General features: G+C 43.0%; 1 protein-coding gene across 1 annotated transcript in view; it reads right to left on the reverse strand.

Moving 5' to 3' along the window:
* Positions 1 to 12,458, reverse strand: part of KNTC1 (kinetochore associated 1) — a 521,537-nt gene that overhangs the window by 435,003 nt on the left and 74,076 nt on the right. The window contains exon 6 of the mRNA XM_073627545.1: positions 12,148 to 12,225. Within this exon, the coding sequence (XP_073483646.1) occupies positions 12,148 to 12,225 (78 nt within the window). The remainder of the gene's footprint in view (positions 1 to 12,147; positions 12,226 to 12,458) is intronic.

The following is a 12,458-nucleotide window of genomic DNA, read 5'->3' on the forward strand; positions in this document are numbered from 1 at the left end:
TTGGGGGGTCATTAAACTCTGAAAGCTGTAAGGGAACAATGAAAACCTTCAGATTTTTAGAGAAATGTGGTTTACATTTACATTTTAGCGTACGTTCAGTTTTCACCATTTTGCAAAAAGGCGTAATTAAAAAAATTACAAATTGTTATTTATCAACTCAATACAGGTTAAAAGAGAAGTCCAACCTGAATTCATTTTGCACTCCTGTGACCTGAAGTCCACTCTTTGCTGACATCACACAGATCAGTCCAGGCACCGTGTCATACTGACTCTGGAAGTCTGGATCCGCCAGGTGCCTGGACTGATGGCTGTTTCAGCCTCTCAGTGAGCCGCTGAGATGGCCGCTACCCGCCCCTTCACAGCTCAGCACTCCAGCGAGCGTGGAGTAGCAGAGCAGGAGAGCTGCCCATTGACAATCAGCAGCTCTCTGCTCAGGGAGCCGAGAGAACTGAGCCATTGGAGAGTTCAATGGCTTGGTTCTCAGTGCAGAGACTTCTCCTTTAAGCTTTTATATTTAGTAGGAATTTAGCAGGAAGTTTGCTATGTTTATATCTGCTAAAAATGATTTTAGAGAATTTTTAGCGAATATATTGTTTTGATAAACATTTGTGCAAATATTGTGGGGCCTTAAAAATCAGCAGCACCTTCTTTTTAATCTACCGGTCCTATGCTTTCAGAAAATATATGGTTGGGGGGGTCTTTAACAAACTCTGAAAGCTGTAAGGGAACAATGAAAACCTTCAGATTTTGAGAGAAATGTGGTTATTTACATTTTTGCACACCTTCAGTTTTCACCATTTTGCAAAAAGGAGTAATTTTAAAATTGCAAAAACCTGTTATTTATTAACTCAATACAGGTTAAGCTTTAATATTTAGTAGGAATTTTGTAAACTGTGCTGTATTTTTATCTGCTAATAATGATTTTAGTGTATTTTTAACGAAAAATAGGATTTTTATTACAGCTTACCTGTAAAATCCTTTTCTTGGAATACATCATGGGACACAGAGCAGCATAGTAATTACTATGTGGGTTATAGCCACCTTCAGGTGATGGACACTGGCACACCCTAAACATGAAGTTGCCTCTCTATATAACCCCTCCTCCTACCAGTACCTCAGTTTTTGTAGCAAAGCAATATACGTATACATATACTCCAGAAAAGAGGGGTGGGACCTCTGTGTCCCATGATGTACTCCAAGAAAAGGATTTTACAGGTAAGCTGTAATAAAAATCCTATTTTTTTTATCGTACATCATGGAACACAGAGCAGCATAGTAATTACTATGTGGGACGTCCCATAGCAATGCTTTTTAAGGGGAGGGAGACACAACCCGTAGGGCGCCAACAGACTTGAGGACCTATACTGCTGCCTGCAGCATAGTGCGCCCGCCTCATGCCCTTCTTTACATCCACTTGATAAAATCTAGTGAATGTATAGACTGCAGACCGAGTTGCAGCCTTGCAGATCTGAGCCATGGAGGCCTGGTGACGCACTGCCCAAGAAGCACTAACCAACGCTTTGACTTGAAAAGGGGGAATTTTACCCCTTAAATCATAAGTCTGAATTATAACTTGCTGAATCCACTTAGTGACAGTGGATTTCAATGCTGCCTGTACTTTCTTAGGACCCTCTGGCAGAATAAAGAAGACATTAGTCTTTCAAATCTGAGCAGTTGTCTTTAAATAGATTTTCACTGCTCTCACCACATCAAGACAATGTAGTGACTTTTCTTCCCTGGAACATGGTTTTGGGGGAAAAAAAATGAAGGCAGGAGCATGTCTTGGTTCAGGTGAAAACCTGAGACCACTTTGGGCAAAAAATCTGGACAAGGGCATAACACCACTCTTTACAAGAAAGAGCAGACAATTCCGAAACCCTCCTTGCTGAGGATATAGCAATCAAGAAAACCAGCTTCTGGTTTGGGAATATGCTGTATCGGTTCAAATGGCTGTTTTTGTAACACTGACAAAACAAAGTTCAAGTCCCAAGGGTTCAAAGGTGATCTAACTGGCGAATTAATCCGCATCACCCCTTGCATAAAACCCCGGACTAAGGCATGTGTAGCAAGCGGTCTTTGGAATAAGACCAATAAAGTTGAGACTTAGCCTTTAATAGTACTCAAGGCCAACTGCATCTCTACCCCAAATTGTAAAAAGGCAGGAGTTCTGCCTATGATATATCTCCAAGGGGGCCAACCCTTGGATTTGCACCAGGAAACATAAGCCCTCCAGACTCTCTAATAGATAGTTCTGGAAGCTGGCTTCCTTGCATTAAAGTAGAGATAACTGACTTGGAAAGCTGACATTTCTTCAGAATGTCGGTTTCAATAGCCAAGCCGTTAAATTTAGCGTTCGTAGGGTAGGATGGAATATCAGCCCATGTGAGAGTAGGTCTGGCCATAGTGGAAGGGACCATGGGTCCTCCACTGCCATCTTTACAATTTCTGCATACCATGACCTTCTGGGCCATGCTGGTGCTACCAGAATTACCGGCAGAGTCGAGGCAGCAATTGAATAGGGGGAAATGCATAGATCAGTGAGAACTGATCCCACGGGATCACCAACGCATCTGTTCCGCATGCAAATGGATCCCTTGTCCTGGACACAAAGTTGACTAACTTCATGTTGAATCTTGATGCTAGAAGATCTACATCCGGAGTCCCCCATCTTTGACAAACAGCCCGAAAAATGTCAGGGTGAAGAGACCATTCCACTGGGAATAACTGCTGGCGACTCAAGTAGTCCGCCTGCCAAGTCTCTATTCCCGGAATGAAGACTGCCGATAGGCACGGAATATTCCTTTCTGCCCAAGTTAGATATGGTTCACCTCTGTCTGCGCTGCAAGACTCTTGGTGCCCCCTTGGTGATTGATACAGGCCACTGCTGTGGCCTTGTCGGATTGGATCCTGACAGGACAATCCGTAACCTGGAAGTCCAGGCCTTCAGAGCCAGGCGCACTGTCCGAATCTCTAGGAGATTGATGGCCAAGGCTCTTTTGGATCTTGACCACTGTCCCTGGACAGTTGTCTTCTCTAGTACTGCTCTGCAGCCTGAAATGCTGGCGTCTGTCGTTACCACTTTCCAGATAACTGGTCTAAAGGATTTTCCTTTCAGCAGATTCTGGATTAGTAACCACCAATTGAGGCTTTGGGACAGCCGCATTGGCAAGTCTAAAGCTTGGATTGTTTTGTTCCAAGCAGATAGAATACTGTTTTGTAACAGTCTCGAATAGAACTGGGCATAGGGAACAGTTTTCGAATGAAGCCAACATCTTTCCTAACAACCTCATGCAAAAGCGAAAGGAGGGATCTCCTTTCGACCTGACCATCCGCACCAACTCTCCTATGGAGTTGATTTTTGCCTGAGGCAAGAACACCTTTTTCTGGGCTGTATCTATGAACAGACCGAAATACTCCAGCTTCTTTAGCGGATTTCAAGGAAGACTTCTCTAGGTTGAGAACCCAAACCAGACTTTCCAGGAAACTGGTAGTAATGCGTACACTTTGCTCCAAACAAGCCACTGATTGGTCTATTAGCAATATTTCGATGCTGCCTGGGTGCTGTAGCTGGCCCGAAGGGCAAGGCTACAAACTGAAATGCTGCTCTTCTACTTCGAAACGCAGAAACCTTTGGTGAGTGGGAAATATAGGGACATGCAGATATGCATCCCTGATGTCGATAGACGCCAGAAGTTCTCCTCCTTGTACGGTAGAAACTATTGACCTGATCAACTCCATTGAAAGGAGCGGATCTTCAGGAACTGATTTAGATTCTTTAGATCTAGAATGGGTCTATTGAATAAAACCCCAAACCTTGCTCTTCTGTGTGGATCTGTGCATGTACAGGAAACGCATGATAAGGCTGTGAAAGTTTTAAGAACCATAAAGAAGAAACAGAATTATCAGCTGACTCTGCTAGAGGTATCTTGAAAGAGGAACGAACCATCTCTGTAAGAGATTGTAGCAGCAATCTCTCAGATTGCGAGGCTGAAAAAGGTTAATCTACCGTTCTTTCCTCCACAAAGGAGGAAGTTTGCCTTTCTTCCTGATCACCTGAGGGTAACCCCTCATCCTCTACCCATTGTTCCCTTGATAAGGGGTCTAAGGTGGGGGAGGGGATCTAACACGCTTCCTATCCTTTTATCCAAAACATAGCGCCCTTGGCAGTTCGGCCAAATCGCGGGCCTGTATGCAGGGTCTAAACTGGTCCCTTACGGACTGACAGATGCCTATTGCTGCAGGCTGCAGGCTGAATAACCGCTGCCAAAGAAAAGAGGATTTTAACAAAAATTCCAATCTTTTATCAGTCTGATCTTTAAGCATTTGTGCATTGTCCACTGGACAAGTTAGGCTATTATTCACACTGGAAATCGCAGCGTCAACTGCTGGTACCTTCCAGCTTTTGGTGAATTTCTCCTCCATGTGAATCTCTTTGGAGGGAAAATGCTCATCTAGGTGATCCGATTCAGTATAAATAAGCTTTTCTAATAATGCATGTATGGGAAACGCATGAAAAATCTGTGAAGGTTTTTAAGGAACCTAAGAAGAAACAGAATTATCAGCTGACTCTGCTAGAGGTAGCTTGAAAGAGGCATGAACCATCGCTGTAAGAGATTGTACCAGCAATCTCTCAGATTGTGAGGCTGAAAAGGTTCATCTACCATTGTTTCCTCCACAGAGGAGTAGTCGGTTTGCCTTTCTTCCTGATCTCCTGAGGGTCACCTCATCCTCTACCCACTGTTCCCTTGATAAGGGGTCTTAAGGTGGGGGGAGGGGGATCTAACACGCTTCCTATCCTCTTGGATAGCGGATGCAATTAAAGTCGCTAATTTTCCTTCTAGGCCCTGCAGGGCAGAGGAAAACGCATTTTCAGTCATGTATACAGGGGCTGAAATGTGAGAAGCAGTTGCACCACCAATTGGTCCCAATGACTCACCCTGGCTTTTTTGCCATATCTGGTATCTCAGGCGGGGATGACAGTGTCGATACACGACTGGAATTCCCAGCGCCTGGGGGTGGAATTTATTATAGGCTTACCTACAGACAGTCCCTGAGATACGAACACAATAGGGACTATAGGTTTGTTCGTAAGTCGAAGTTGTTCATAAGTCGCAACACTGCATAAGTAAGTGTAACTTCCGGTCAGAACACTGCGTTCGTAAGTGTATCGGCCGCCTGTGCATGGATGTGGGATGTTTCGGGCACTTGTTATGTTATCTGGGGCGTAGTACGGCAGTGTGGAATGTGTTCGGAAGTGCTCGAGAGGTATCCAGGACCCGCAGGGAGCACAAGTGGCTGGCATTTGAGGCCGTTCGTAAGTAGGAGTCGTTCGTAACGCGGCTGTTTGTAACCCGGGGATTGCCTGTATAGGTACAAACACATAAGGGCAGTTTACTTCCTCTTTAAAGTGATTGTAACCATATTTTTTTTAAATAATAAAACACGTCAAACTTACTCCCCAAAACCTCTTCTTCTGCCACATGCCCCATAGCAAGCCAATTTCTATGGGGGCACTCATGCGGGCTCAATCCTGAGCTGCCCTGCCTGTCCATTGAAACCCACAGTGTGGCTTGACCCCGCTCTCTACTCACTGATTGTGTAACAGCAGCTGGAGCCGATGGCTCCCGCTGCTTGGTCCATGTCTAGTGAGGCAAGAGAGAGCGAGCAGAGGGAGTGAGCAGAGAGAGCTGCTGCTCTCAGGCACAGCGCTGCATCAAGATTGGGCTCAGGTAAGTAAGGCTGTGGGGGAGCTGCACCCAGAAGGCTTTTTACCTTAATGCAGAGAATGCGTTAAAGTAAAAAACTTTCTACCTTCACAACCACTTTAAGCCAAAACCTTGATCCAGACTGCTTTGGAGAAACTCTGGGGGATGCACCCTGACCTATCTCCTGGGATCGCATTTCCATGCCTCTCAACAGTCTGCCTTCCAAGTGCAATGATAGACCTTGCAAGAAATGGATTTCCCAGAAGCGTAGCAAAAACATAATCAAATAGGTACCCATCTCTTAAAGCCATTTAAAGCCAGCAACCTTGCAGCAAGGTGACAAACTGGTCCTTGGGACAGAAGTTCCAGGAAACCTGAAAGAGCTTGCAGATTGTCTGCCAGGAGTCTGGTGAGGTCCAAGTACCACATCCGCCTGAGCCAGTTTGGTGCAATAAATATAGCTTATCTTTGAGGATCTGGGCCTGGAGGTAAACTTGCTCACCCTCTTGAATTTGGAAACCATGAGGTCAAAATCCAATATTCTTCACCTGCAACAGAGTTGTTGAAACACCCCCAGGTGAAGAGCCCAGATGCAGTGACTGAGTAAGTCTAACTTCCACAAAGGAGCACAGAAGAGAGAGCTGGAATGTGAAGTTCCAGAACTAGATTCATAAACCACCAGGCTATGTATACAGTAACCTAGTCTTGGACACCAGGTAAATGTGATTTTTCAAACAATGGGTATTCTTGCTCCAGACAGACAGAAAATTGATTTGCAACATTTTGAAGTAAATTTGGGCATCAAGCCCAGAACTCTAATGTAAAATTTTAGGGTTACAAGCACCTACACTGCAGAGTTCAAACCTGGGAGCAGAGTCAGGAGTTTGTCCTTCAGAAAAAAAAAAAAGAACTCCTGACTGAGCAGTTTCCAGGAGATCAAGATGCTCCAAGGGATAACTTTGCTCCCGTGCAGATATCTAGAGGTTCTGGAGAGTTTGAACAGTTTTGTTAGAAATTGACCAATAAGGTCTATGCAGACTGTTCACCCCAAAAAGTAAAAGGTCCAGGTATCCCACTATGAGGTGCCTTTTTAACGGAGCAGGGCATGAACAGCAACTAGCACCTTGCAGAAGGCCCAAGGTGCAGTGGCTAGACCAAAGGAAGGGTAACTGATGTCCAGAAGGGCCAGAAAATCCCCTGATATAAGGAAGCAATGACTGACCTGGAATAATCCAATTTGTGCCCTCAAAAAGAAACCACTGAGCATATTTAGATCTAGAATGGGATGAATGCCTCCTTTTGCTTTGGGATTGGTGAACAGGTTTGCGTAGACTCCCTGTAAACTTTCCTATTTGGGGACAACTGATTTGTTGCAACAGAGCAGCCTCGATGTGCTTGTCTTTGCAGACACGTTGGCAGATTTAATAACAAAAAGTAGAGTGAAGGTGGAGCATGAAATTCTAGCTTGTAGCCACTGAACACAATGTTCTGTGCCCATGTGTCCAAGATGCTTTCAGTTCAGGTCCCAGCACCATTTTGGATAAAATGAGAATCACAATTTTTTTGCTTAGAATTAAGATCATGATTTTCTCACGATACTCGCCACGTAACATCTTTCACACTATACAAAAAATTGGGCTAACTTTACTGTTTAGTTTTTTTTTAATTCATTGAAGTATATTTTTTCCTAAAAAATTGCTTTTTGAAAGACCACTGCGCAAATACAGTGTAAAATAAAATATTGCAACAATCTCCATTTTATTCTCTAGTTTCTCTACTAAAAAAAAAATAAATAAATAAAAAATTATATATTATTACAATTATATTAATTATGAAATACCTCAGAACGAACCACTGCGGTGGCGCCCGCACACCAACCACATCTTCCCCGGTGTATTTTAAAGATATTTATATATATAAAATATGTTTGGGGGATTCTAAATAATTTTCAGGCAAAAAAATACTGATTTTAACTTGTAAGCAACAAGTGTCAGAAAAAGGTTTAGTCTGTAAGGCTCGGTTCACACTGGTGCAGTCTGACATCGGATGTGATTCGCACCGCAGTGCAAATCACATGCGCTGTCTGTACGATGCGAACTCAGCCATACAGGTTGTATGGCTGAATTCGCATTGCATTCGGACCAAACTCCCTCAGGACCCTTTTTTTGTTCCACATCAGAATCGGATCGCATGGGTGTATTTAGCAAGGTACACACAGTTCAATGCAGAAGGGCTTTGTAAAGCAAGTCCATCAAACAACTGACTTATTGGTAAGGTCTGACAAACAGCTCTAATGTGGATCTAAAATGAAAAAGAGAGAGAAGTGGGACTTTAAATGAAGCACACAGCAGCACAACGCAGGTCAAGTGACCAACATTCATTTATTTGGTATAATCCATGGTATGTAAAAAACATTTTGGGCATCCAACCTCTAAAATGCTGTGGGCATCAAGCCTCTATATAATAAACCATGGATTGATTATACATAAAATACACATAAATTACACAATAGGTCATGATCCATTGTCACACAGAGAGCACAGATAACAATCAATATGCATGTGTACATTTGTTACTATGATTAGACCCAAAAAGAGCCATGAAAATTAGGACAAATAATTATAATAAAAGAGATTTAATGCCATGACAGATACTTATGGAGGTAGGTGGAATCATTGAAATCTTGGTATTCCATGATATGGGAAGTTTGGTAATAATCAAAGCTCTATGCGTTTCGCGGTATAGCAACCGCTCATCAGGAGCATACGTCATGGAATGATTCTAAAAAATACTTTTATTTACAAAAAAAAAAAAAATGTTTTTCAGTAAATAAACAGGAAATGAAAATGGTTTTGTATACAAATATTTTACTTGTATAGAATGAATTAAAGGTTGTGCGTCCAAACTCACATCTGCATCAGCGATCCAGTGAAACGGCATCCAGAATCGCAGAGAGCTGCAAAGCAAAGCTGCCCGACGCCAGGATGATCTGCGGGAATGGGAACAACGGCCATAGGCAAAACCATTGCTGGTGGGTGCAATGAGTGTAGGATGCGGACCTCCATGTGGGAAACCTCTATGAAACATTAAACCTATATGAAACAAATCTTAGTGATATGTGTTGATGTGTAAGTATGAGAAAACTTGAAAAAGGGTGATGTGGTGACAACATGGAAATAAGGCGAGAAATAAGGCGAGAGAGTAGGATAGGAAGGAGTGGAGAACAAAAATTCATGTTCATGTTTGGCCTCATTTTTCTCTTTGTTTTTCTGTTCTCCACTCCTTCCTATCCCACTCTCTCTCCTTATTTCCATGTTGTCGCCACATCACCCTTTTCACATTTTCTCATACTTACACATCAACACATATCACTATGATTTGTTTCATATATATTTCCCACATGGAGGTCCGCATCCTACACTCATTGCACCCACCAGCAATGGTTTTGCCTATGGCCGTTGTTCCCATTCCCGCAGATCACCCTGGCGTCGGGCTGCTTTGCAGCTCTCTGCGATTCTGGATGCCGTTTCACTGGATCGCCGATGCAGATGTGAGTTTGGACGCACAACCTTTAACTCATTCTATACAAGTAAAATATTTGTATACAAAACCATTTTCATTTCCTATTTACTGAAAAACTTTTTTTTTTTTTTAATAAAAATATTTTTTAGAATCATTCCATGACGTATGCTCCTGATGAGTGGTTGCTATACCGCGAAACGCGTAGAGCTTTGATTATTACCAATCTTCCCATATCATGGAATACCAAGATTTCAATGATTCCACCTACCTCCATAAGTATCTGTCACGGCATTAAATCTCTTTTATTATTATAATTATTTGTCCTAATTTTCATGGCTCTTTTTGGGTCTAATCATAGTAACAAATGTACACATGCATATTGATTGTTATCTGTGCTCTCTGTGTGACAATGGATCATGACCTATTGTGTAATTTATGTGTATTTTATGTATAATCAATCCATGGTTTATTATATAGAGGCTTGGTGCCCACAGCATTTTAGAGGTTGGATGCCCAAAATGTTTTTTACATACCATGGATTATACCAAATAAATGAATGTTGGTCACTTGACCTGCGTTGTGCTGCTGTGTGCTTCATTTAAAGTCCCACTTCTCTCTCTTTTTCATTTTAACCAATGACCGGGATGGAGGCGAGCATCCCTTTGGTGCTAGCCTCATTTAAAGTCACAAAATTTTCCTTTTTCTAATGTGGATCTAGGACTGAAGGCATTATTCCACCCAAAGCACTACAAAGCCTCTAGGCTCAAGAACCTAGATCAGGACTTAAGATCTGAGAAAACAACCAAGTTGGTTTCCTCCATGGCAGACACAAACCCTGGAGCCCACAATCATGTGTAGGTGAGAAACCTAGGTGACATGTATATGATGTAGCACCTTGATGGTAAGGCAGGGTTGCTAGTAAATTTATCTGCCAGGTACAGTTGCATTGGCCAATTGATAGGAGATCAATTGATTCCACCCTAATTCTGGAATTGCTGCACTTCTCTCTTCTGTCACTAGATGGCCGGGTATCAGGTGACATTAGATAAGATAAGACAAGAGCACTGCAAGGACAGATTAGGAATAGATGGGGTATCTCAGCCAATGGGCAGGTATCTTTTTGGGTCCCTTGGCCTGCTGGCAGAGCCTATTTATATGGGTGAGGCCAGGTGATCAGGGTTTGGTGCCACCTGGATGGCTGTCTGGGCGGAAGTGTTTTATGCTTCCCTGGGCTGCTAGGCCAGAGCCTGAGGCCCAACCCGGGGACATCTGGCTGCTAGGCTGAGGGCCTATCCAGAAGCAAGAGAGCAGCGTAGGGTTGGGACTGCTGCTTGCAGTCCAACCATAAGTGACGGTTCTGCCGGCCGGAAAACCTGTTGTGATCGGAGATAGAGGGGAAGCTGTCGCCACTAAGGGACCATCCACCTCATTATCAGGGAACACACTGAGTAGCTGAAGCAAGTGCCGGAGCAGCATTCTCACCAACCGGGGACGGTGAATAATTGGGAAACTTCAGCAGGTGTAAAGCCAGGGACCCAGCCAGCGGAGGCGACCCTCGCAGAACATCCTTGTGTGCCAAGCTAGGGACCGAGCAGGCCAGTGGGGTGACACTTGATGAGTATTTGAGTGCCAAGCTAGGGACCCAGCAGGAAGCAGGGGGTGACGCTTGAGGAAGATATTCAGTGAGAAGGTTGGAAGAGCTCAGGAGATCCAGTGGCAGAGGATCAGCAAGTCTAGTGAGAGAGACTGGGAGCTCATTGGAGTGAAGATCTACAAGAAGTGATTGTAGAGGAAGTACGTTACAACTTGTGTTAGAAACTGGTATAAAAGACTGTGCCATAGGAGACAGCGATCCTTCACATGCAGATGTGGTGTCCTGTCGATGCTTTTCCCTGCATGGCTGTCTACCTATAGAAGTCTCGGAGTCTGCTAATTAACATTGCAATTACTCAAAGGTGTCCTGGCCCTTAACCCTCTCTCCCAGTTCTTTTCAAGAGAAAATAAATGTCTTTGCATTCAAGAAGTATATGGCGCCCATGAATCTACCTTGCATTACACCCACCATGCCTTGTAACCCACTCTACACAGAAGGATGTCAGCTGTCCCCAACTCTGGAGGTTCTCATTAGACCAAAGGGGACCCGGAACCTTGCTATAATAGCATCCACAATCCCGGCAGCCAATGACTCATAATATGGTTTAAAGCAAGCATGTTGGTTGCATCCACTACAAATTCCACCCCAGCTTACTGTAATGACCCACACTTTGGATGTACTCTCTGTGGCAACATACATACAAGCTTATTAGGCAGAATCCTGCATTCTGGGCATACGTCCCTGAACACACATGGTCCTAAGCACAAGTACTACTCAGTACAATGTCTAGCTGCTGCAAATTTCAGCCTGTCAGATTTTGAGGCTGCTTGCAGCAGGGGTGAACACTGTACCTGTGCCTCTTGGGTGCTCAAAAACCTCAGGATTTGACCTACAGGAGCCAAACTACCTTTTTGCATGAAGCCTTATGCCTTGATATCTTATGCTGCTTCTATTATGCCAGGCAAGGCGATGCCATGAAAAAGGTAAGTTTATGCTACTACTAGTGGATCATTATTACAGTCTGGACCTCTATTAAAAAAAAAAAAAAAAAAAAAAAAAAAAAAGCTGCCTGACTACCTTTTCACTGACCCCAAAAACAAGCACTCAACAAGTGAGTCAAAACACACAAACTACACATTAAGAGTCATTGAATCCATTAAAGGAATAAATACCTAGGTATTTCTCCCATGACGGTTTTCATTAATGCAACTTAAAAAGACTGTACATTTTTGCAGTTATACTGTTACCTTCAAAAAAAAATTTGCTATGCCACATAAAATATATTATATTACAGTACAAAATAAGGTGTTTACATCTTTAACATACCATCATTTATCCTTGCAAGATGAAAGTACATTATACAGTAGAGGCCTCCATTTGTCAAAAGGAATATGTGATACACACCTGGAGAACAACATTTAGTAAATCAGAGGTCTAATGCAAAACATGCACAATGTGCAAGAAAACAAGTGGTAATATGATAATGAGCTTAGTAAAATGAGTATAATTTTGATGTGCCGATTGTGATCATGTAATTAAGAGATCATATAAAATATATATTTCTGCCCACCACAAGAGAATACAATGCCATGCCTGTTGAACACACAATCTTATCTTTATTTTTAGTTGAAGAATTT

Source organism: Aquarana catesbeiana, linkage group LG01, assembly GCF_042186555.1.
Source record: "Aquarana catesbeiana isolate 2022-GZ linkage group LG01, ASM4218655v1, whole genome shotgun sequence".
NCBI classification, from domain to species: Eukaryota; Metazoa; Chordata; class Amphibia; order Anura; family Ranidae; genus Aquarana; species Aquarana catesbeiana.